Raw genomic sequence first — 26741 nt, forward strand, 5'->3', positions numbered from 1 at the left:
ACCAGTTGGTGGGGGAGGTGTCGGAGGAGCGGGGGCACAATGGGTAGGGGGAGTTCTCACCCATAGGAAAATGACCTGGTTAATCAATACTGAGCGAGGGTCACACTCCTCCATCAATATTTATCCTCCCACTAAAATCACATGCTTCAGTGACTGAATCATACACCTGGGACAGGCCCTTCGGTCCAACTCATTCATGCCGACCAAGTTGGATTTTTGGACTTGTCCCATATGCTCCAGTCCTTCTAAATGCTTTCTGTCCATATACATCCGTGTGTGGCCATGGAAAACTCTTGATAGGATCTTGCTGTGTATGTTGGCTGTGACATTCCCACATTCCACCAGTCACCCTGTACCCTGGGGTTTTGGCCAGTCCAGATGCGGAGGTAGGCTCTAGAGGAATGCAATCCAACTTTCTCAGCATCCAATCTATGTTTGAAAAGCAGAGCTGAGACCAGGGAGGAACACAAGGATGGAGGGAGGCCACTCACTCCTTTAGCCTGTCCTATCTGAGTCCCTTGCATTCATAGACAATTTAATCTGGTTTGGATAATTCCAACTGATGCTCAGACTCTGCGGACATTGAGAGGAAGGTTTGGATCCCTGTGTCCACCCCACCCACTGATTTCCAAGTCAATACTCCAGCTCTAAATCCTCCTTACGCTACCCCCCCACCGGGAGTGTCCACTTTAATTGGACAACTTAATAAGCTCCCTGGAGCTGTGAGAGCCTGATTTTCCCATGGACTGAGCACACTCTGCAGGAATACCCACTTGCACAGTGTCGAAGACGAGACCCGCTGTCACCATCCCAAGTCCGGCCAACAGGTAGGGCAGTAACGCCTGGCGTGCCACGGTGAAGGATCCCTCCGGTCGAAGGCCTGGTGGGAACCTGCCATAGCTGCAGGTGAATCGACGCACTCTCTGCTCCCAGAACCATAGCTCCAACTTCACCTGAGTGACCACCATGGCCGGCACACCTCCCTGAGCTTTGAGAGGGAGCTAGCGCATGGTCACCAGCGACAAACCAGGAGAACTTCACTGCTGGCAGACACTGAGTCTCCTGCACACAGCTTCCCCTACCCCAAAACAGGCAATTAAAAGCTCATGGCAGCCTCGGGTAAACTGTTCCTGTCCTGTCCACCAACTCCAGGGTCACCTTGGTTCCTCACTGGAAAGCCAGAAGATCTGATGAGTCACACAGAAATTAAGCTGAAGCCTTTCCCTCTCTCTCTTTCTCTGTCTCACAGGGCAGACTTCAGATGCGTCAAAACCCACAGACTGTGATCACTTATTCCTCCTGCTCACGAGCTGCCTCTCAGTGACTCAGAGATTCCCACTGAGCTAAGGGGTGAAGCCTCTGCTGCAGATAACTGTATCAGCTGTCGTCGGCCTGAGCCAAGAGGCAGGGAATGGCAGCTCTATGCTTGCTCTGCATCCTCATGCCTAGGTCAGTGCAGCAATGTCACAAAACAGCAGAGCTGTGGGACACAGCCAGCACTCTGGACCCTGGCCAAATCTGCCTAGAGGGGGATGCACAGGTGGGAGGGAGTGCAGATCCTGTGATGTCTCATGGTATTAGATGAAGCATGGGGAAAGAACCCCATCCTCTGCTGTTCGCCTCAGAGCTCCTATGTTGGACGAAGCGCTGGGTGCAGGAAGTCTTCCGGGTGGGGATTCACTGTCCGTCACTGGGAGGGGGTGCTAGTAGCATAGCCCCCTCCCCTGCTGATCAAGCTGGCAAAGTGCAGAAGGATGGAGTGGCCCATCAGAGTCTGTGACAGGCAGTGAGTGACTGACACTACTGGAGCTCGACCTCACCGATCTCCGATGCGCCTGACTGTGATGGCATGGGTGGAAGTGACCATGACTGATGTGGGAACTTGAATTTTCCAGGAGCTCAGCATCAGTGAAAAGGCTTCCCCCGGTGCAGCATGTAAACATAGAGACTTGGTGGGATGGACCAGGGCAGAGACAATATCGACTGAAGATGCGCTTCACTGTACAATACAGAGCCATTCCATTGGGTCCCCTGGGTTGTACACTGGCCTCTACTAACTGGGTCCCACTCACAACAGATCTGGCAGCCCACAGCAGGAAGTAGTGTGGACCAGCCCCAGCTGAAGTATTCACCTCCACCGCCTGTAACCTCACCGCCACGTGTCCCCCTCCACAGTCACCATCAGTCCCGTGGCCCACTGAAGGACAGAGATAATGCTGCAACAACACAAAGTGCAGACCCAGTGAGAACACGCATGCATGCTGCAGAAACTCAACAGGTCTCGTAAGAAGTACAGGTTAACCAATGTTTTGGGCCGGGGCCCTTTGTCAGGTACTCTTTTTGCTCATCTCTAACAGCAGACGCAATGAGACAGTGTTTGAGCCTCCGGTATCTCTCTGCTGTCATCACTGAAAGCAGCAAGAGGTGTCATTCTAATTGGTTTACTAACACAGCCACTGATGAGGGCAGCTGGTACCTGAAAGACATGGTGGCCAGACCAGGCCTGCAGCAGGTAGTGAGAGAAGGAACAGTCTTCCAAGGGACCTGCCCCACTCCATGAGGTATCACCTGTGAGCAGGGAGCAGCCCGAAGGCAATGGACCCCTTCAACATCCCACAGGGCTGAATGATGCAGCGGTATACACACACTGGAGGGATCGAGTGGGAGCAGAACCCAGGGGAAACCTCATTGTCATGGCAATTCATACAAAAATCAGTGACATCACAGGAGGGCAGGCAGTTGATTGGTTAGAGAGCTTCAAAAACTTTTAACAATATTTTCGGCCCTTGAACCACGTGCTGTACAATTAACACCCAATTAACCTCTCAACCCCATTCATCTTTGGAACGTGGGAGGAAACTGGAGCATCAGGGAAAACCCATGTGGACAATTTACAAACTCCTTATGGACAGCGCTGCATTCAAACCCTGGCGCTGTCCTACATTGTGCTGAATGTTATGCTATCTGTGCTTGCCTGGCTGAATTAGGGCCGAGTTAAGTTACAACTTGTACCAAAAGGTGTGTGATTGAAACAAGACACAGGTGGAATTATGGTATAGACTGAAATAAATGAATATAACAATCTTAATAACAGCATTTCAAAAGTTGTATGGGACTATACTTGCTAGAATTCAGAAGAATGAGTATAAATCTTATCAAAACGTAAAATTATGAAAGGGTCCAACTGCCAGGTGTGACTGGATCCATCTCCCTCCTGTTCGCTTGACAACCGTGATGTTATCGGCAAACTTGTAGATGGCATTGGAATTGTGCCTGGCTACAAAGTCATGGGTGTAAAACGAGAAGAGCAGTGCTAAGCACGCATTCATGGGGTGTACCTGTGTTGATAATCAATGAGGAGGAGACATTGTTTCCAATTCATACTGACTGTGGTCTTCCATTGAGAAAGTCAAAGATCCAGTTGCAGAGGTGGGGTGCAGAGGCCCAGAGTTTGTTGCTTCTTGACCAGCACCGAGGGAACAATGGTATTGAAGCCTGAGCTGTAGCCCATGAAGAGTAGCCGTATGTACGAGTTGATGTTTTTGAAGTGATCCAGAGCTGAGTGGAGACCCAGCGATATTGCATCTGCTGTGGAGTGGTTGTGACGATAATTGAATGTCAGTGGGTCCAGATCTTTGCTCAGGTACATGTTAATTCTGGCCATGAATAATCTCACAGTAGGTATTAGTACTACTGGGTGACAGTTGTTGAGGCAGCTCACACTGCTCTTCTTGGCCACTTTTGAAGTAGGTGGGAACTTCTGAATGTGAGGTTGAAAAAGTCCATGAACACTCCAGCTAGTTGTTAGTACAGATTTTCAGTACTGTGCCAGGTATGCTGTCAGGTCTAATGCCGTGCGAGGGTTCACCCTCTTGAATGATGTTCTGACATCGGCCTCAGAGACAGATATCACAGAGTCCTCAGCCTTTGCAGGGATGATTGTAGGGACTGTTAAGTTTCCTTTCTCAAAAAAGGCGCAGAAGGTGTTCAACTCATTGCGTAATGAAGCATCACAGTCATCTATGGTGTTCACCCTGCCATAGTTGGTGTGTATCTGTCTTTGTCTCTAGCTTCCTCAGGAATTGCCTCTTTGTTGCAGAGATAGCCTTCTGCAAGTTGTACTTATACTTTTCGTAGTGATCTGAATTCCGAGCCTTAAAAATCCTTGACCGTTTCACTGGGAGCAACCCTTCGAAATCAGATGTGGAGTTAATAACAGCTCCTACTGCGGAAGCAGACATAGGACACACTCAGGGTAGAGATGTTTCCAAACTCTTGAATCCTCAATTGTCCAACTCTACTTCCACACTCCTTGACCCATGGGAATAATATCTCTCCATTCACCACTAACATTGTGGGTGGCATGGTTGGCGTAGTGGTTGGTGCAATGCAGCGGTTAGTGCAACGCCTTTACAGGGCCAGTGATCGGGATCAGACCAGGGTTTGAATCCCGTGCTGACTGTAAGGAGTTTGTACGTTTTTCCTGTGTCTGTGTAGGTTTTCTCCAGGGGCTCCGGTTTTCCCCACCCTTCAAAAATGTACCGGAGTGGTTAATGGGGTGTAAATTGGGTGGGACGGACTTGTAGGGCCGAATTGGCTTGTAACAGTGCTGTATGTCTAAATTTAAAAAAAATTAATTTAAATCTCCAGAATCCCCAAAAAAATATTTTCAAGGAACCTGCAGGGATTGGAGGGCTGGGGTTATAAAGAGAGGCTGGATAGGATGGGACTGTTGACCTCTGGAAAATTGGGGGGTGAAGGGAGGATCTTGTAAAGGTTTATAAAACCATGAGAAGTATGGTGAATGGTCGCAGGCATTTCCCCAGGGTAGGGGTGTCTAAAACTAGGGGCAGGGGTTTAACAAGAGAGGGGAGTGATTTAAAAGGGACTTGAGGGCGGTGGGTCCATGGAACGGGATGTTGGAGGGTGATAGAGCCGGGGACTGTTTCAAAATTTAAAAGTAATTTGTACAAGTACGTGGACAGGGAAGGCTTGATGGGATATGAGTGAATGCAGACAAATGGAGTAACTCAGGTAGAAAATTTGGTCGGCATGTACGAGTAGGGCCGAAGGGCCAGTTTCTGTGCTGTATAACTTAATGACAATAAAATCACATTTATCTCATAGACAACCGTGAAGACAAACCAACACTTTAACTTTCAATGAAGTCTGAGGAAATTTGGCATGTTGTTGAATACTCAATCCATCTTCTACAGGTGTACTCTGACTGATTGCATCGCAGCCTGGTTTGAATACATGAGTGGTCAGTAATGTAGAAGGTAACAAACATAGCCAGGTCCATCACAGGCTCTGACCTCCTATCCATTGAGTGCATCTATGTGACGTGCTGCCTCAAGAAGGCAGCCAACATCATAAAGGACCCCCATCATCCTGGTCACAACCTCTTCTCACAGCTACCTTCAGGCAGAAGACCAGCACCTCTAGATTCAAGAATAGTCTCATTCCAACATTCTCAGACTTTTCATTCTCTTGTTGCACTAAATCAGGGACTGGTCCAACACTCAAGAAAATTGTCTGCACTATTGTTGTCTTTTTTTGCATGAGAATAACTGTGAATATCATCCACCTTATGCACTTATTGTCTCTTTTTAATTCAATTGAGTTTAGATTGTAGTAGTATTTTAGCTGTTTTGTAAGTTTTTTAATTCAAAATATCTGTTCAGCTGCAACAAGTAAGAATTTTGGTGCATATGTACAATGTGTATGACAATTAACTCATCACCATTAGATTGGGGGTCAGTAACTGGGGTGTGTGGACTGACTGACCTGGATGATGTTGAGAACGAACCCTGCCAGAACCATCCCCAATCCGGCCAGCAGATATGGTGGGAGGACCTGGGCACAGATCTTCCAGGATGTCTCTGCCACCTCCTCCTGCTTCCACTCAGATCTATCCTGAGCAGTACTGCCAACTCTCTGATGTGTGGATGTGTCTCCAAGTTGAATCTGGGGCTGGTCCTCATCCTTCAACATTCTCCTCCTCGGAGTCGTCACAGCTTCCATTTTGGCCTTCAACATAATGAACAATCAATGGAGTCAGGATTGAACCTCTATGGGCCTACAAAACATACCCCACATCCCTGCCCACTGCACTTTTGTCCCTCGGGCAGGGGTGTCTCGCGTCACTGGGGGCAAACAGCTAACTTGAGGCTGGTCCTGATACTCCATGCACCAAATCTCAGCTAACCCAACAACGTTGGAAGGGTCTGTACACACAGGACCTGTCAATAAGCGGCGGCAGGGAGGAAGGGGGAAGTGAAAGGCCAAGGAGAAAGCAGGAGGGGTGAGGAGACTGGGGTAATAGGGAGGTATGAGGGAAGGGTTTAGTGAAGGTAGGATTGAGAGTAGGGGGAGGTGGAAAGGAGAAGAGGTGGGGGGGCAGAGGGGGGAAAAGGAGAGGGGCAGAAAGGGGAAAAGGAGAGGGGTGCAGGGAGAAAGGAAAGGGATGTGGGGTAAGAAGGGTGGGAGAGGTGTGGAAGGGGAAAGGAGAGGGGCACGGGGGGAAGGAGAGGAGTGGCAGGGGAGAGGTGCAGAAGTGGTTAGGGCAGAGCGAAAATGGATTGGGAATCTCTCCAACGGTATGCACTAAAGGAGTGAGGGGGTTGAGAAGTGGGGGCGAGGGGTTGGACTTGAATATGGAGTATGCAAGGTGGTATAGGGTGGAGAACTAATGGGGAGGAGGGATGGGTAGAAAGGGACGTGCATGGATGGTAGGTGGGAGGTGGAGGGGTGAGGAGTCAGTCGAATGGAGGGAAGGGTGTGTAGAGGAGGAAGTCAGCTGGAGAGAGAGGAGGGTTGGGAGAAGGGAGCATGGGGAAGAGAAGGGCTGAGGGGAGGGGAGAGGGAGGAGAATGGAGGAGGAGAAGGGAAGGGAGAGGGTAGAGGAGAGGGAGGGAGGGGAGAGAAGGGTAGAGGGTAGGGAGGGAAAAGAAGGGTAGAGGGAAGGGGGAGAGAAGGGTAGAGGGAAGGGGAGAGAAGGGTAGAGGGAAGGGGGAGGGGTAGAGGGAAGGGGGAGAGAAGGGTACAGGGAAAGGGGAGAGAAGGGTAGAGGGAAGGGGGAGAGAAGGGTAGAGGGAAGGGAGGGGTGATGTGAACAGATGGGAGGACGGACGGGAACCACGGGGCTGGGGGTGGTGTCCCGGGGAGATGAGAGGCCGCGGGGTGGGTAAATGAACGACAGGGGAGGTCCAGCTGTTGCCGAGAGTTCCAAAAGTTTGACGAAACTTCTTTCTGACCTTCGGTTCCAGGAACAGTCCCGTCCCCCCCGCCCCTTCCGTCTCCGTCTCCCGTGCGGGACGGTTCCTATCCTGGTTCCGGAGGGGAGGGGAGGGGGTTCCGTCTCCCTTTTCCCTCTTCTCACCTTGTTCCTGAAGGGTCTTCACCCCTCTCCTCCCTCCTTCCCACCCTCGCTCTCCTCCTTCCACTCCCTGCTTCTCCTTCCACTAGTGCCTGAAGGGTCTCTCCCTCCCCTCCTCGTCCATCTCTCCCCTCTCCCTTTCTCCCCTAGTTCTCTTGTCCCAGTCTTGAGATGTGGGGTCCCACGCATTTGACCAGCCTCTCTGCTTGCCCCTATCCTTTATTTTAAAATCCAGAAAATATCCACATAAACCATCCCCATCGATCTGCCACATCAGGAACAAGCCATCCGTCCAGTTGAAAGGGAATTCAGAACCAGCGAACATTGGGATTCCTGCAAGGTCAGAAAGTGGATTCCATTCACTTTAATGATCACAGTCTTCTTGACCAGGGAATTCCACAGAGTCACCTCCTTCTGAGTGAAGAAATCTTCCCCCATTTCAAAACCCTTTAACAACCAACCACTGCTATTCTGGTTGGAGTCCCTCAGCTGGGGGAGCAGCTTTCCTGCATGCAGTCCAGAGAACCATATAACATTACTTTTTCATTTTAAATATTTTAATTAAAATTTAAAGTTCACATCCAAAAATCCAAAGTACATAAAGTTCAAAAAGATACATTACACATATCATTTCATCCAAGGTACCCCACATTTTAATCAAACCAATTATATTGTATTGGTATTATGTTATTTTTATTAAAAATAAAAAAGGAAAATCTAAATTCACTATCAAGAAATAAGCTGTTTGTTCAAAACAAAAGACAGAATTCTTATCATAAGTCAACATTTTTACCTTCATACCAAATCAAAGATTATAAAAGTAATTCAAAAAGGATCCCCACAGTGCTTGAAAATTTACATTCAAATCAGAGATTGAGCATCTAATCTTCTCTAAGTTTAAACATGACATGACTTCATATAGCCATTGAGCATGAGTAGGCAGGGTAACGTCCCTCCATCTGAGCAACACCACCCACCTAGCCATAAGAGAAATAAAAGCTGATACATGCACTCAGATTTGTTAAAGTTATGTCACTCTCCAACAATACCAAATAAAGCAGTTAAGGGATTTGGTTAAAAATTAACTTTAAAAAGTGCAGAGAAAGTTTGAAATACTTCAATCCAATATTTCTCAAGACTCTGGCATATCCAAAACATTTGAATGAATGAAGTATCTCCATTGTTGCATTTATCACAACAAGGAGACACATCCACATAAAAACAAGAAAGTTTGACTTTGGACATATGAGCCCCATAGACTACTTTAAATTGCAGGAGAGAGTGGGAGGCACATAAAGAAGAGATATTAACCAATTTGAAAATTCCAAGTTCCCAGGCTTTTTTTAAATGTTGTCTGAGGGAGCCTCTCTTATTCCCAACAACATATCAAAAATGTTAGATATTGAACCACTAGAGATAGGTTGTAAATTAAAAATTACATCATTTAAATTCTTATCAGTCCTCTTAGGAAATGTATGTAATTGAGATCATAAAAAATCTCTAATCTGCAGATAATGAAAAAAAATTAAATAGATGAGATCTGAGGTTGGAACATTTTTTCCCATTCAACTTGGAAATGCCCTAAAGTTAGACAATTTTGGTTAGAGGTAGGTAATTTTTTTTGGAACGAATTACAGGGGTCAAATTCCCACAGGACCCAATGTTATTTTTATTGAGTTGTGGAGACGCACATTCTTGTAGCGGCGAACTGGCCCCATTTGTCATGCGTGGTTGGTGGCGCAACCATGGAAAGGATGGTGTCACTGGACCGTCTATTCCAATCCAGGCTGGAAGGTCACATACGCGCTTGTGTCATCGGGACGCAAGTGTCGGAATGTCAGGGGCGGAACAAGGTAAGGCTTAAAGGCTGCAGTGCGAGATTCAAATAAAGTCAGTTGTGATACTGGAGCTCACAGCCTATTGTCTCAGTCTCGTCAATGCGCTTGTTCACAACGTGCTACATTGGTGACCCCATTGAGTCTCCACGTCCTGAAGACTTGAAACAATGGAACGAGGAGCTTTAGGTGCTGTTGCATTGAAGCTGCCGACTTTCTGGATGAACAGGCCCTGCACTTGGTTTGGCCAAGTGGGGGCCAAGTTCCAGATCAAACAGATAACCTCCAATTTGACAAGATACTTCTACGTCATCAGCTCACTTGACCAGGTTGCCACCTCATGAATTGATGACCTAATTCAGGCGCCGCCTGGGGAAGGTATACATGGCTCTGTAAGCCTCCTCATTAGCATGTACGGCCTCTCACGGTGTGAGCAGGTTCCTGCACTTAGATGGCTTGGGTGATAGGACCCCCCTCTGCCCTCATGGACGAGATGCTCATGCTGGCAGAAGGGCACAAGCCCTGCCTCACATTTGAGCAGGCATTCCTCGAGCAGATGCCTGAGGAAATCAGGCTCCTCTTGACCGATGCCGACTTCAGCGACCCACGCAAAGTTGCGGCGCAGGCGGATGTTTTCTACCATTCAAAACACAAAGCCATAGAGTTCATCCACTGTGTTTTGTGGCCACCACTGAGGAAAACGCCCACCACATGAGCAGGCTCCACACTTCAGAGGATGAAGAAGCCCAATCCCAAATGGTGTTTCTATCACCAGCATTGGGGGGCATCCGCCCGCAAATGCCGCCAGCCATCTTCGTTCCTGGGAAACGATGTGGCCATCCACCATTAGTGGCTGTGGTGGCTGGCTGACCAAATAGCCTTCTCCACGTCTGGGACAGTATCTCAGGCTGCAAGTTCCTGGTGGACACGGGGACAGAGATTAGGATCATTCCCCCTACCATGCTCGAGACCTTCTATTCAGACTGCCGATAACACCACCATCCGAACCTTCGTAAAAAGATGGATTCCTATACGTTTCGGTGATAGCACTTCGATGGATCAAGCCGAAGGTTCCATCACATCCATCTGGACATAGTCGGGCCCCTGTCTGTCTCCTGAGGATCTCGCTACTTACTCACAATGATAGACAGATTCACTTGCTGGCCCGAGGCCATACCCATCCCAGACACCTCCATAGAAACATGCGCCAGGGCTTTCCTCTCCACCTGAGTCTCCTGTTTCAGTGTCCTGGCAGAGGTTATGATTGACCGGGGGGCACAATTCACCTCCACCCTGTGGATACAACTCTTCAGACTCCTAGGCACCCAGCTGCATCGTACCACAGCCTATCACCCTCAAGCCAATGGACTAGTGGAGTGTTTCCACCACCATCACAAATTGGCATTGATGGCATGCCTTGGCAAACCAAACTGGGTAGATGAGCTGCCCTGGGTTCTCCTAGGCATTTGCACAGCACCCAAGAATGACCTCGGGACCTTCTCGGCTGAACTAGTCTATGGAGAGACCATCGCAATGCCTGGTCAATTCCTTCCCCTAGCAACCAAGCATGACCCTGACGCCGCCGTGCTGCATGACAATGATGCTCCATTGCATCATCCCTGCCATTGTGACACAGCCAACCACCCTGCAACTACCTCCCAGACTTGTCCTGCTGTGTTCATGCGCAGGGGCACACACAGAGCTCCCCTTCAACAACCATATGAGGGTCCATAAAGGGTGCAACAACAAAACGCATCAATTTTCACCTTTGACATTGGGGGTAGGGAGGAGATATTCACGCTGGACCATTTAAAGCTAGTGCATGTGGACTTGATCCAACCAGTACAGTCTCCCTCACCAGCGTGTAGAGATTGGCTGCCAAAACAGCACGCTACTCCCACAAGGACATCGGTGCCAGTTCTGGGTGGGGGGGGGGGGGGTGGGGGGTGTTGTGAGGTGATACACATTCTTCTAGCGGCGAACTGACTCCGCTTGTCATATGCAGTCGGCGGGGTAAACTGGACTGTCTCTTCCGGTCCAGGCTCAAAGGTCGTGTAAGCGCTTGTGTCATCGGGACGCAAACGTTGGAATGTCAGAGGCGGAATGAGGCAAGGCTTAAAGGCTGCAGCGCGAAATTCAAATAAAATCAGTTGTGATACTAGAGCTCACAGCCTGTTGTCTCAGTCTCTTTGCTGTGCTCGCTCACAACATGCTACATAGTAATATTAAGGCTATAAGAACAAAAGTAAAATTAGATATTTATCAGATTGAATTTGTGTTAATTGCTTTAGCAGTTTCTAGGAAATGTATAACACTATCATGGAAGTCAGAAATAGATTTAAGCATGGAAAGATGGCATGCAGAACTTGGTAGCTGTATACCATTAGAGAAAATTACTTATAATCTGTGAGATAAATAAGATGTTTTTCACAAAATGTGGTGCCCATATTTACATGTTGGTTTGCACATATGAAGACCTCACTTCTTGGTAACATCCAATAGACTATGGCATTCTCTGGTTTTTCTTTTCTTTTTTTCTTTCTTAGGGGTGGGGGTGTTGGGAGGGTGGATTGAGGGGGATGGGAGGATATATACCACATATATAATTTCTTTTGAAATAATTTACAATTGAATGTAACGTAATTATATTGTGGCTAAAAATTTATAAATAAAGTATTAAAAATGAATATTTGGTAGACTGTATTTCACTGAAAGTTGTTCAAAGGAAGCAAGACTCCCCTCGACAAATAAATCTTTAGAACATTTTATGTCCAATTTAAACTATTCTTTATGAGTTGCATCAATCTTGGAAGGTTTAAAGAAATAATTAGAACAAATAGGACTAGAGAGAGAAAAAATATAATTACACTAAAATATTTTCTAAATTATATCCATATCCTCAACGTATGTTTAACCACTGGATTATTCATTAATTTATTTAGAGATATAGGAAGAGAATTGAGGGAATATTTTGCAACAGAATTAGATTCCAGAGATATCCATATTGGACAGTCTTCACGGTTAATATAATATAATCAAAACATAAGGTTTTGTATATTGACTGCCTAATAATGAAACCTAAAGTTTGGTAACGTTAAACCTCCATTCTTTATGTTTTTGTAAATGGACTTTATTTAGGCAAGGATGTTTATTCAAGATAAGATTGAGTCAAAGGAATAAAAAAAAGACAGGAATAAAATTATGAAAAGTCTGAAAAAGATATAAAAATTTAGGTAATATATTCATTTTAATAGAGTTGATTCCTGAGCTGTCCTCTCCGGGCCAGAGGCCAAGAGTGGAATGATCAAATTGGATAATAGTCTGCCTCATGAAGTTAAGTGATTGATGGGAGTGGTAGGTCAGGAAATGAAAGCAATGTCACTGCCATAGAACAATAGAACCTTATAGCACAGAAACAGGACCCTTTGGCCAAACCATTTTTTTGCCACGTCTCACTGACCTGCACCCAGTCCATAGCCCTCATATTTCTCCCATACATGTATGTCCAAATTCTTATTAAATGTTAAAATTGAACCTGCATTCACTTCTTGAGCTGGCAGCTCATTCCACATTCCAACCACTCTGTGTTTGTGAAGATCCCCTTCATGTTCCCCCTAAACCTTTCCCTTTCATCTTAAGTCATGTCCTTTGGTTTGTATCTCATCTACCCTTAGTAGAAAAAGCCTATCTACATTTACTTTGTCCATCCCTTCATAATTATAAATAGCTCTATCAAATCTCCCCTTATTCTTCTACGATCCAGGGAATAAAGTTCTAACCTGTTCCCTGTAACTCCGTTTCTGAAATCCAGGCAACATCTTAGTAAACTTTCTCTGCACTCTTTCTATCTTATGACTAAAACTGGACACAATACTCCAAATTTGGCCTCACCAACGTCTATACAACTTTACCATAACATCCCAACTCCTCTACTCAATACTTTGATTAATGAAGGCCAATATGCCAAAAGCTCTCTTTACAAACCGATTCACCTGTGATGCCACTTTTTGGGAATTATATATCTGTATTCCCAGATCCTCTGTTCTACTTCACTCCTCAGTGCTCTACCATTTACCCTGTATGTCCTTTCTTGATTTGCCCTTCTAAAATGCAACATCTCACACTTGTCTGCATTAAATTCCATCTGCCATTTTTAAGCTAATTTTTCCAATTGGTCCAGATCCCACTGCAAGCTTTGAAAACCTTCTTTGCTGTCCACAAAGCCTCCAAACTTAGTGTCATCTACAAACTTGCTGATTCAATTTACCACATTATCATCCAGATCATTGATATAGATGAGAAACAACAATAGTCCCAACACTGATCCCTGAGGCAACCCACTCATCACAGGCCTTCAGTCTAAGAAGCAAACATCCATCACCACACTCTGGCTTCTCCCATCCAGCCATTGTTGAATCCAGTTCACTACTTCACCATGAATACTTAGTATCTGAACTTTCCTCGCTAAACTTTCCATGTGGGACCTTGTCAAAGGCCTTACTAAATTCCATGTGGACAACATCCACAGCCTTTCCTTCGTCAATTTTCCTGGTAGCCTCCTCAGAAAACTCTATAACGTTGATTTAAACATGACCTACCACACACAAAGCCATGTTGAATATCCACAATCAGTTTCTGGCTATCCAAATAATTATCTATCGAATCTCTTGGAACACTTTCCAATAAGTTACCTACTACTGACGTCAGGTTGACCAGTTTTAAATTTCAAGGGTTACTTTGGAGTCTTTTTTAAACAACGGAACAATGTGAGCTACCCTCCAATCCTCAGGCACTTCACCTATGGCTGGAGACCTTTGAAATATTCCTGCCAGAGCCCCTGCAATTTCTACACTAGCCTCCCTCAAGGTTCAAGGGAATATCTTGTCAGGGCCTGGGGATTTATCTACCCTTATTTGCTTCAAGGCAGCAATAACTTTCTCCTTTTTAATCTGTATAGGTTCTTTATTTCCCATGACGCTGCCCTTTTCCTGATTGAATAGTGATTAAAAAAAACATTTAAGATCTCCACCATCTCTTCTGGGTCCATCCAAAATCGACCACTCTGATCTTCAAAGAGATCAATTTTTTCCCTATCCTTTTACTCTTAATATACCTGTAGAAACCCAAAGCAACCTCATGTCTTCTTTTAACCTTCCTGGTTTCTTTCTTGAGGTTTTCTTGCATTTTTTAATACTCCTTAAATACCTCAATTACTCCATGCTGCTGTTATACACCTCACTCTTCTTCCGAACTTGATCCCCAATATTCCTCAAAACCCAAGGTTCCCTATGCCTTTGATCCTGACAGGAACATACAAATTCTGTACTCTCAAAATTTCACCTTTGAAGGTCCTCCACTTACCTTGCACATTCTTGCCCGAAAACAATTTATCTCAATCCACACATTCTAGATCCTTTCTTATTTCCTCAAAATTGGCTTTTCTCCAATTTAGAATCTCAACCCGAGGCCTAGACCTATACTTCTCCATAATGAACCTAATGACATTATGATCACTGGGACCAAAATGTTCCCCTGCACATACTTCTTTCACCTGTCCTGTCTCATTCCCTAAAAGGAGATCCAGTATTGCACTCTCTCTAGTTGGCACCTCTATATATTGATGTAGAAAACTTCCCTGAACACATTTAACAAACACCAAGCCATATAGCCCTTTCACAGTTTGGGAGTCCCAGTCAATTTGTGGAAAATTAAAATCTACTATCACAAACTTCTATTTTCTGCAGCTGTCTGCTATCTCTACAGATTTGCTCCTCCAATTCTCGTTGACTATTGGGCGGTCTATAATACAAAGCCTTGAGTGTGGTTGTACCTTTCCTGTTCCTCAGCTTCACCTACAGAGCCTCAGTGGACAAGCCCTCTGGTCTGTCCCTGACAGCAATACCACTCCGCCTCCTTTCATCCACCCCCCCACCCCCTCTCCACCCCCCATCCGGTTCTATAGTGTCTAAAGTAACAGATGCCCGGAATATTAAGCTGCAATCCTGTGAGAACTGAAGTACTAAGGTCCGCAGATGCTGTGGTTGGAGTAAAAACTCAGCAGGTCTTGCAGAGTCCAGACATTACCTTCTATGGATGCTCTGAGATTTGCTGAGTTCCTCCATCATTTCTGTTTTTTAAAAAAACCTGTGAGAACATTGTACGTTTCAATGAGGTCTCTCCTTCCTCATCTCCACAGAGCACTGTCCCAACTGACTCAGCCTATGTCCTACGCTGAACCCACCATCCCTTCATCCAGTCTGCTGCACTCCCTCTGTGACTGTTCCAATCCTGTTGTCCTCAAACCCCTGAGTGGACTCCTCCTTAAACTATCACCTGCATATTTGTTTATGTGACACTATCCCCCATACTTTTGTTTAATTCTTCCACTACCTTTGTATTATGTGTAAGCTGACTTGCCATTGGTATGTTGCCCATATATCAGCGAACCTCTCCTGGAGCCAGCACATCAAGTAAACCATGAAGAAGGCACATCGATGCCTCTACTTTGTAAGGAGTCAGAGGAAATTTGGCAAGTCGTCAAATACTCCATCAAACTTCTACAGGTGCCATTTGTGCCCACACCACTATTTGGGGCCCTAAGCAGACCAAGTGAAGCAACACTTCATTTGTGTATTTGCAGGAGTTATCTACTGCATCTGGTGCTCCTGTTGTGACCTTCTCTACATCACAGACTGGGAGATCTTTTCGCTGAGCACCTTTGCATCAGTGACAGGGATCTCCCATTTCAATTCTGCACCCAACTCCTGGGCTGACCTTTCTTTCCATGGCTTCATGTACTGTCAAACCAAGGCCACCCGTAAATTGGAGGAGCAACACCTAATTCTCCATCTCACCACTCTCCAGCCGGATGGCTTTAATGTTGTCTTCTCTGGTTCCTGCTCGCCTACTCCCCATTCTTCCTCTCTCTTCTTCATCTCTCCATCTTTTTTCCTTCAGCTCTCTACTCCCTTCCCTCTCCATTCACAGAGCCAACCCCCTCCCCTTGTTTGCTGGTGTGTCCTCCCTCTTTTATCCAACTATTACCCTCCTGCCTGTGGGACTGTGCTCCTCCCCTCCCACCATTTGTTTGAGCCCCCGCCCACATTTTGTCCATACCTTCATGAAAGGCTCAAACCCAAAAGATCTTTATCTTTTCTATACAAAGTGCATTGTTTGATCTGGTGAGTTTCTCCAGGATTGTGTTTTAATTACAGTTTATCCTTTTCTACAGGGGAATCACGCTGCTCTCCATTGCAGGCAAAATCTTCGCTAGGATTCTACTAAATAGAATAATACCTAGTGTCGCCGAGAATATTCTCCCAGAATCACAGTGCGGCTTTCGCGCAAACAGAGGAACTACTGACATGGTCTTTGCCCTCAGACAGCTCCAAGAAAAGTGCAGAGAACAAAACAAAGGACTCTACATCACCTTTGTTGACCTCACCAAAGCCTTCGACACCGTGAGCAGGAAAGGGCTTTGGCAAATACTAGAGCGCATCGGATGTCCCCCAAAGTTCCTCAACATGATTATCCAACTGCACGAAAACCAACAAGGTCGGGTCAGATACAGCAATGAGCTCTCTGAACCCTTCTCCATTAACAATGGCGTGAAGCAAGGCTGTGTTCTCGCACCAACCCTCTTTTCAATCTTCTTCAGCATGATGCTGAACCAAGCCATGAAAGACCCCAACAATGAAGACGCTGTTTACATCCGGTACCGCACGGATGGCAGTCTCTTCAATCTGAGGCGCCTGCAAGCTCACACCAAGACACAAGAGAAACTTGTCCGTGAACTACTCTTTGCAGACGATGCCGCTTTAGTTGCCCATTCAGAGCCAGCTCTTCAACGCTTGACGTCCTGCTTTGCGGAAACTGCCAAAATGTTTGGCCTGGAAGTCAGCCTGAAGAAAACTGAGGTCCTCCATCAGCCAGCTCCCCACCATGACTACCAGCCCCCCCACATCTCCATCGGGCACACAAAACTCAAAACGGTCAACCAGTTTACCTATCTCAGCTGCACCATTTCATCAGATGCAAGGATCGACAATGAGATAGACAACAGACTCGCCAAGGCAAATAGCGCCTTTGGAAGACTACACAAAAGAGTCTGGAAAAACAACCAACTGAAAAACCTCACAAAGATAAGCGTATACAGAGCCGTTGTCATACCCACACTCCTGTTCGGCTCCGAATCATGGGTCCTCTACCGGCATCACCTACGGCTCCTAGAACGCTTCCACCAGCGTTGTCTCCGCTCCATCCTCAACATCCATTGGAGCGCTTTCATCCCTAACGTCAAAGTACTTGAGATGGCAGAGGTCGACAGCATCGAGTCCACGCTGCTGAAGATCCAGCTGCGCTGGGTGGGTCACGTCTCCAGAATGGAGGACCATCGCCTTCCCAAGATCGTGTTATATGGCGAGCTCTCCACTGGCCACCGTGACAGAGGTGCACCAAAGAAAAGGTACAAGGACTGCCTAAAGAAATCTCTTGGTGCCTGCCACATTGACCACCGCCAGTGGGCTGATATCGCCTCAAACCGTGCATCTTGGCGCCTCACAGTTTGGCGGGCAGCAACCTCCTTTGAAGAAGACCGCAGAGCCTACCTCACTGACAAAAGGCAAAGGAGGAAAAACCCAACACCCAACCCCAACCCACCAATTTTCCCCTGCAGCCGCTGCAACCGTGTCTGCCTGTCCCGCATCGGACTTGTCAGCCACAAACGAGCCTGCAGCTGACGTGGACTTTTACCCCCCTCCATAAATCTTCGTCCACGAAGCCAAGCCAAAGATCCTTTTCTATTTATCATCTCTTTCTCTCTTGGCATTTTGTGATGGATCTAATGTACCTGCATGGTTACAACAAACTAAAAATGTCAGTATATATGCATATTGTACCAATAAGCACTTATATACTTTCCAGGGACTGTATGAGGTTGGAAAGTTATTTGGCCGCACGGGTATATTTGGGCAGTGTAGGCTCATGGGCCAGAAAGACCTGAGATACTGTGCTGTATCTCAAAATTAAAAAAATTAAACTGAACTGGTGGAACACAAATAACACCATGACACTGACCCTCTCTTTATCAATGAAATAGGCCTTTACATGTATATAGAGGGTCAGTGTTGTGTAACCAGAGGTGAAACACTGTTCCAAGATGCAAGTGAGAAGCAACCTGTACCGACAAAGTACTAACCTTAAAGCAAATCAAAGAGTTCAAATACGTTTTTGAAGGATTTCTGCAAGGTACTCTCCTCAAGTCGTCAGGATCTCTCCAGTCCCACAGTGAGCATGACTGTTGGTCGGACAGGCTATTTTTGACAGCTTTAGGATTCAGATTTCTGCCTCGTTGGCAGGTTGGGAATCCATGCAGTGGGCTCAGGTGACGGGTGTTTCGAGGAGCCCCTTTCTCTTGTCTCAGTCGACGGTCTATGGGATCAGGATTCCCTTGTTCCTGTTTGGGGTCAGGTCGGGTGGAGAGGTACACCAGCTCTGTGTTGAACAGCTTACCACCAATGAGCCTGTGTGAGCAAGCACGGTGGGGGGGGGGGGGGGGGGGGGGTGGTGTTTGGTGGTGGCTGAATGAGTGTCACACCGTGGGAGTGGTGCTGCTCAAATCATGGGCTGCACTGCCAGGAAAACGGAGGATGATTAAACGGCTGAAGTAGGATTTGAATCAAAAGGGAGCTTTGTGTGCGTAGTGTGTCACCACTCAGGCAGCCTTCTTGTTGAGAAGAAATCTGCTGCTTTTGAGTAAAGCTCTGCTGTTTCCAACTATTCAGTTTAAACAATTAGCCGGCAGTTTGTCAGGGTGGATTTACTCCACCACAGGATTATTATCTTTCGTCTAATTTGCTCACTAAAAGTTTAACATTGGTGACTCCACTGCTGGTTCACCACTGAATAGTTCGACGGTCAGATCGCATCCAGGGATTTCTGTTCATCACTCTGCTATTTCATTACCCAGAAAAAGGATTCACATCTCTCGTTTCGATGTGGGAGGGAGGGAGGCTGCTCTGTGGAGGACTGAGTTAGACTGCCCTCTCCTGTTGTTGTCTATTGCTTAATACGGTGGTCTAGTTTGTTTATTTTCTCGTAAACATGCCAGACCTGTCTTCTGAAAGTTCCTGGTCTTAAAGGAGTCTCGTTGAGCCAGTGACTTTACTTATCAACTTTATTCTCTTTGCTGCTAACTTTCATCATGACTTCAAATTCACTTGGTCCATCTCCAGTGAAACTCTCTCCTTTCTTGGGAGACAAGCCTTACAGAGACACTTTTTACAAACCTACCAACTCCCACAACTACCTTGACTACACTTCTTCACACCCAGTACCCTGCAAGGATTCTATTCTTTTTTCTCAATTCCCCATCTGTGTCATATCTGCTCTCAAGACAAAGTCTTCCAGTCTAGATCATCCGAGATGTCCTCCTTCTTCAAAAAAAGCCTTCCCCTCGACCATCATCAACTAAGCTTTTACCCACGAGTCCTCCATTTCCTGCAAATCTGCCCCTCGATGCAAAAAAAACAGGATCCCCTTGTCCTCACCTTCCACCACACCAACCTCCATATTTAACATTATCTAACGCAATTTCCGTCACCTACAATATGATCCCACCAGAGGAAATACCTTCCCCTCCCTGCCTTCCATAGGGACCGCTCCCTTTGTAACTCCCTCATTCACTCATCCCTTCCCACTAATCACCCCCTTGACACCTTCCCCTGGCACCAGAAAGTGCCACACTTGTCCACACATCGTCCCTTATCAGCATTCGGGGCAACACATGTGAATCTGAGGGAATCAATTGACTGCATCCAGTGGCATTCTCTACATTGGAGAGACTAGTCACAGACTGGGAGATGGCTGCACTGAGCACCTTTGCACTATCTGTATCAATGGCAGGAATTTCCCAGTCATTAACCATTTCAATTCTGGGCCCTCTTCTGTCCCGACATGTCTGTCTATGGCCTCGTGCTCTGCCAAATCAAGGCCATCCGTAATTGGAGGAGCAACACCTAATATCTGGTTGGCATTAACATCGACCTCTAGTTTCTGCTAGACCACTCCCCATTCTCCCTCTCTGTCTCCATTCCTCCAGCTCTCCATCCCCTACCCCTATTCTCCCTTGTGCCCTCCTTCCCTTATCCACCTATTACCTATTGCCTATGGGCCTGTGCTCCTCCCCTGCCCCTCCCTTCACCATTTTATTCAGGCACCTGCTGACATTTTGCTCGTCCCTTGATGAAGGGCTCAGGCCCAAAACGTTGGTTATACATCTTTATCTTTGCTATATGAAGCGCGTTATTTGACATGCTGAGTTTTTACTTCAATCACAGCTTCTGCAGACTTCTGTCTACTTCTATCACAGTTGGAAAATGTACAAAGGTAATGATGGGGAGTGATGGCACCTCAGCCATTATAGCAAGTATGAAAATGGATGGGAAATCCACAATTTGCTTATAAAATCCAAAGGTGGTGAGTCTAGTCATGAATTGAGTCAATTGTCTCACCAGACGTCAGTCACATCAGCGTGTTTCAGGAGATGTGGAGTGTGTGAGGGTGCAGCTGCTGCTCACATGCTTGAAGGGGTTGCTCCTCAAGTTCTGGCTGCATTTCAGCCCCGCACTCCTGATCGTTGGGCACCCAGTACAGAGGAGGGAGGGCCGATCGAGGGTTGCACTCATCAATCTCGTTCTGAGCTTGGCCAAGATGGCCATCTATGGATCAAGGCAGAGGACATTCAAGGGTTTCAGCTCAGACTGACTGCCTGCCGCTTTTCTGAGGACAGTTGTGTACCCGTGTATCCCTGGAGAAGGAGCATTCAATGCTCATGGGCAGTTTGGAGGGTCTCTGGGAATGGTTGGCTCCCCAAGGGTTTGAAGGTATCAATGTGAAAAGGAACATGACTTTAATAAAGTAGACGCCAAGACAGAAGAGGGTGAGGGAGCCGCTGTGTCTCCATGCAGAAAATGCAATTCTGCCAGAAGAAAGTAAAATATTTGCGATATATTTTACAGGAGGAGAGTGAAGAATGGGCCCAGAAAGGATAGCAGCTGTATGCCAGATAAGCAAACCAACCACTAAAAAGGGAATCCTGGCATTCCTGGGCATGGTGGGATACTGCAGACAGTGGATACCAGAATATCGAGAAATGGACGCAGCACTAAGAGCAGCGACTGTGAAGGGAGAACTGGAGGAAGTGCAGTGGATGAAGGAAAGAGAACAAGCCTTTCTGAATCTTAAACAGGCTCTGAGTCAAGCCCTTGCTCTGGGCCTCCCTAATTATGAGAAACCCTTCACGCTATACGTAGCGGAGAAGAATGGATTTGCTTGTGGAGTGCTGGTGCAACAGTACGGAGGAGGGAAGACGCCTGTAGCCCACTACTCCATCAAACTCTCATTAATGGTAATAGGGATGCCCCTGTGTCTGCGGGCAGTGGCCGCCACGGCAGAGATAGTAGAAAAATCGGTATTGCTGGTGTAGGATTGGCCATGCACAGTGGTCACAGATCACACCATACTACTGCTGCTCAACTTGACATTGACAGCATTTCACCACAGCCCGAAGGACAGGATATGAGGTGGTACTGTTATCCCGACCTAATTACACTTACAAAAGATCGGGCTTTTACAACCCTGCCCAGAAGAGGAAGACCACGAAGGACATTACTGCATGGCACTGACCGAGCTTGCGACCAGCCCAAGACCTGACCTAAAGACTGACCCAATAGAAGCAGATATCACCTTATACATTGATGGGTCTTCACACCGCCCCCGGGACGAGGTGCTATATGCGGGGTATGCCATAGTGAATGATGATTAAACTATCGAAGCATATGCCCTACTGGAAGGCACCACTGCACAAATGGCGGAACTGTTCGCCTTAACTCGAGCGTGTGTATTGGCAGACGGAAAAAGAGCAAATATCTATACTGATTCTCAGTATGCTTTTGGGGTGACCCACAATTTTGGCCAGATATGGAAAAATAGAGGGTTCATTACAGCCAGTGGGAAGGGGATAAGACATGCGGAAATGATAGAGAGGCTATTAGAAGCCATCCAACTCCCGGCAGAGTTGGCAATTGTTATATGTCAGGCTCACACCAATCAGAACGATCCTGTGTCAAGGGGAAATGAGCGGGCCAACATGGAGGCCAAATTAGTCACCAGTCAACAGAACCCCATGTTACCTATGATCCTCAAGCGATGAGTCAACACTCCCGAGCAATACTAAATGATACAGGAATTAGAATTGAAAACTGCACAGGAGGGGGTTTCTGCCCAAGAACGGCGTACGTGGGAAATCCACAGATGCCAGATGGTCAAAGGCATATGGAAAAGCAACGATAGACAAGTGGTGTGTCCAAGAAGCCTGTATTGGCCTATAGTGCAGTTAGCACACGGACAAGCCCATTTGGAAAAGGCAGGAATGCTACATAACATAAAGCAATTTTGGTTTGCACCTGGAATCTCTACCAACATAGAACGGCAGGTGAGAAACTGTCTGATCTGTCAGCAAAACAATTGGGGGTGCTTGCCTGCCAAATTGGATAAACTTCCCCCTGCTCACACCCCATTTGAGAATTTGCAGATTGACTTTGCCCACATGCCAGCTTGTAGAGGGTTTAAATATCTATTAGTGATTGTCGACACGTTCACATGATGGATAGAAGCGTACCCGACAAAACGGGATGACGCTCAGACAGTAGCTAAGATTCTGATGAAAGAATTGATTCCCCGGTATGGAATCCCATGGGGAATAAATAGTGACCGAGGCTCCCACTTCATGTGGAAGATAATGACTGCAGTAAGTGAAATAATGGGCATAGACTGGAAATTCCATGTACTGTATCAGCCTCAATCTTCTGGTATGGTGGAGAGATTAAATGGAGGAGTAAAAAGGGAATTGGAAAGAACGTGTGGCGAGACAGGACTACCCTGGCCAGAAGCCTTGCCTATAGTACTATACGCCCTATGCAGTCAGGCAAATCGGAATACAAAATTGACACCACAGGAGGCTCTGATGGGGCGTCCTATGAGCACGGGAATAAGACCTCCTATGATGCCGGAAGAGGTTACCAAGGTTTGGATACAGGAAAGCACCCTAGGATATGCCCAGGGGTTGTGTGAGGCTACCCTTCGAATGTATGATAAGATGAAAGCTGCCCAGGGACCATGGCTGGAGGAAAACACCCACCCATTTTTACCGGGAGATCAGGTCATGGTGAAAGTACTCACGACTGTTTATTTCTCCCCTAGGTGGAAAGGACCCTACCAAGTCCTCCTAGTCACAAGAACTGCCTTAAAGTTAAATGCACTGGATGGCTGGATCCACACAACCTGGTGTAAGCCATTCCAGGAAGATGATACAGACAAAGGCGATGCTTGCAAGGACAACAATCAAGATATTGGGGCTGTTAATGGGGGGATTGACAGAAGTAACCACAGAGGAGACAGTCGAGATCTTTCCCAAGGAGAACCCTGACGCTAAGGGGTGCTGGGACAATTCCACTATGTATTGTAGAATCATCTGGAATGGGGATCAGTCAGGGTTCCTGGGGTGCGGGGCGTCACCAGAACTAACAATAAGACCTCTCCAATACAAAACCGGGAACCTTACAATGACCTTTAGACCCTTGAGCCCCCTGGAGCTGAATGAATGGTGGCATCAACAGCAAGCAGATCCCTACTGGTGCAAAGCGTGGCGAGGAGGAAATGTTTTCCCCAACCTATTCCGATGGATTGGGAAATGCAAAAAGGGACTGCTTGACACGAATTATGCTTATGCCTTTTACCGAGAGGATGAGGACTTAGCCCCAGTACCAACAATGGTGGGCCCCACAGCAGTAACCATAAACCTCCTATCCACAAGGACAGCCACTAGCTCCCCTGCAGACACACCAACACTCCCCACACCCATAGATACCCAGGGCGGATACTTACATCGCCGCTTTGAGACTTGCCAGAAGGTGCTGCAGTCGTCCCCGCTTATAAACTTCACCCTCTATATATGGTATGATACCCCAGACAATACTAGAGCCTGCCAGAATGTCTACCCTGGACTAAAGGTGAGTAAACACCATCGTAAATGGGGACTAGTAGAAGGAGTCCTGGGAGGCGTAGGGACTGGAATGGGAATATTGAATGTTGCAGATATTGAGACACTACAGAATAAGATACAGAAGGTAGGGACTAAGGTTGGGGAAGGAATCAGAATCAGAAATGCATGGGGAAACAGTGCAGGAGGAGATAGAATTGGGATATTGGGCCCAAATGCGAACATGGATCCATACCGCTCGACTGATGGCTGAGATAGGAAATGTCTTTGGGGAAACCAGGGTGGTGCACAACTATACTAGATGTGTGCTCACAGAGATCTTGATTCAGTTACTATGGGCAGAACTAGAAAGAAAGGTATTGTCTCACCATACGGCAACTTGGAAAGTTATGTTTAACCTGATGCAGTATTGGCTCCACCCAGACCCGCAGCATACACGCTGTGACCGTAGGGGATGCAATGTCACCATGCAGCTGGTGAAGGGACAGAATGCATCCACCTGGTGCCAGTTTGTGCCAATCCCCCAACTGTTCGGAGCCCAATTCAGGGAGCCAATATTCCACGGAACCTGGGTAGAGGAGGAAAGTCGCATACAGTCCGGACAGTCTTGTGCCCAATGGTCTGATGGGATGCTATGTCCACTACATTTTGCTCTGTATGACCCGTGCACTATGAGACATTCAGAGGGCACGTGCACTTGGCTGCTAGTGGCTGTAAACTGGACCGTTGTATTGGAGGTACGATTCCATGAAGTATGTATGTACAGGCATTTGGAGATAATTGTGAATAGCCAAAAGACACTCTCTCCCCCTGTTCATGGTTGTTTAGAAAAGGTCTACACAATCCATATCCCTATGGAGAATCATCTTTTGCGCATAGGTTCTATGACACAGGTTAGTGAAGATAGAACTGCCCATCTTGTCCCCTTACTCGGGCCGACGGTGAATTATAGCCAGTTGCAGCAGATGCTAAAAGAAAATGAGCAAATCACCGTAATGCTTCAGAAACTAGGCCGCACCTTAAGCCAAGCTCAGGTTGACCTGACTTACAAGGAGGGACAACTGGTGCGAATAGCCGTCCAGGTCACGCAACTTAGTGTCTATCACTGGTGGGGCATTTTTAAGGGATGGTCACCCAGAGCCTCGCCCACCCTACACCTTTCATGGCACCCTGTTGTGATTATGTTCGCGACCCTAGTGGCCTTACTTACGGTGATCATTTGCATGTGGGTTAGAGTGCGCACATTCATGGGACAGGTTAACGAGACAATAAAAAGGGTACAGTGATGAGTGTATCAAGAGGCCATATCCAATCGCCAGGACAAAGAAGATGCTTCCTTCGTGGTGTAGATCTTTGATCTACAAGGAGGGAACTGTGGAAGGGAACATGACTTTAATCAAGTAGACGCCAAGACAGAAGAGGGTGAGGGAGTAACTCACACAAAGTTGTTGGAATGTGATAAGGATGCGTCCTTGTTCGTTTCCTGCTTTTCAATCTGTCTTGTAACCGTACTGTTCGAGAGGGAGTACATATCCTATAGCAATTGATTAAAGACTTATTTGTTTTGGGTTATAAAAGCTTGTTCCCTGCCTAATACGGGCAGAGTCTCTGTTGTGGACTCTCCAAGGTTAACCTTGTCAATAAACTCTTCTGAAACGATCTCCCGCGCTGTGTTTTCTATTTAAATAATTATAGAGTCCCAAAGAAATCGGCGACAATCAACAGAGATGATCATGCTTCAGTTTGTAACTTATGTTTTGTGTGAATAGCCTGAATTATAGACTAATGTAGGACGTGTAACTTTTGCATAATCAATAATAAAGGGATGGCATTGATTTACCACCAAAAAGGGGGCAGTGGGAGATATAGAGGGAGTCTTTGAAGGGGAGGGGGTTGTGTGTGATGGTGTGAGCCACGTTCACCACACTCTGTAGTTTCTTGTGGTCTTGGGCAGAGCAGTTCCCTTCCCATGCAGTAATGCACCCTGACAGGATGCTTTCAGTGGTGTACTTGTAAAAGTTGTTAAGGGATGTCAAATTTCCCAAGGATTCTGAGGAAGTAAAGGCACTGGTGTAGCTACCGCTACACACAGAAAACACCACTGGACTCGGTGGGGTTCCAGAAGAACTGATTATTTGAGTTTTGCGCGCACCCTTTTAAGGCTAACAGGAATTCACACTGCACAGTGGTGACATCATCACGTGGCTTGGGGTGCGAGCTGTAGCCTAAGCTCTGATGGTGCCATCTTCTGCAGCTGCCCCACTAGTGCGGTGGTACAAACAGGGCCGGTTCGCTCACAGAGATGTGCCCTGCCACACAACCCCCCCCCCCCCAGAACCGGCTTATGCGTCCCTCCGTTTAGGTTTTGCCATCTGCATGGGCTGCTTTAGCCGGTCAACTCTGAAAAGTTCCTCCCTGTCTCCAATGTCCAGAGTAAAGGCTTTTCCTGATTGCTAGAGGAATTTGTACG

The 26741-nt window shown here is 46.8% G+C and overlaps 2 protein-coding genes across 13 annotated transcripts in view; one reads left to right on the forward strand and one right to left on the reverse strand.

Moving 5' to 3' along the window:
- LOC138763385 (solute carrier family 41 member 1) overlaps window positions 1-18475 on the reverse strand; it is a 31916-nt gene extending 13441 nt beyond the window's left edge. The window contains exons 1-3 of one of the 12 annotated variants that reach the window (XM_069937452.1): window positions 18410-18475; window positions 5788-6030; window positions 2133-2216 (exon numbers count right to left, since the gene is read on the reverse strand). In XM_069937452.1, the coding sequence (XP_069793553.1) occupies window positions 2133-2216; window positions 5788-6024 (321 nt within the window). In that variant the 5' untranslated portion in view covers window positions 6025-6030; window positions 18410-18475. Of the gene's footprint in view, window positions 1-773; window positions 1171-2132; window positions 2217-2476; window positions 2665-5787; window positions 6031-7256; window positions 7338-10172; window positions 10770-18409 lie in introns of those variants that run through there. The other 11 variants (XM_069937448.1, XM_069937447.1, XM_069937449.1 and 8 more) reach the window with 11 other exon arrangements.
- The window catches only part of LOC138763386 (carbohydrate sulfotransferase 11-like), a 97920-nt gene extending 71990 nt beyond the window's left edge, over window positions 1-25930 (forward strand). The window contains exon 2 of the mRNA XM_069937462.1: window positions 23473-25930. Within this exon, the coding sequence (XP_069793563.1) occupies window positions 23526-24524 (999 nt within the window). The 5' untranslated portion in view covers window positions 23473-23525 and the 3' untranslated portion in view covers window positions 24525-25930. The remainder of the gene's footprint in view (window positions 1-23472) is intronic.
- Window positions 25931-26741: the final 811 nt, after the last annotated feature.

Source organism: Narcine bancroftii, chromosome 5 (genome assembly GCF_036971445.1).
Source record: "Narcine bancroftii isolate sNarBan1 chromosome 5, sNarBan1.hap1, whole genome shotgun sequence".
Taxonomy (NCBI): domain Eukaryota; kingdom Metazoa; phylum Chordata; class Chondrichthyes; order Torpediniformes; family Narcinidae; genus Narcine; species Narcine bancroftii.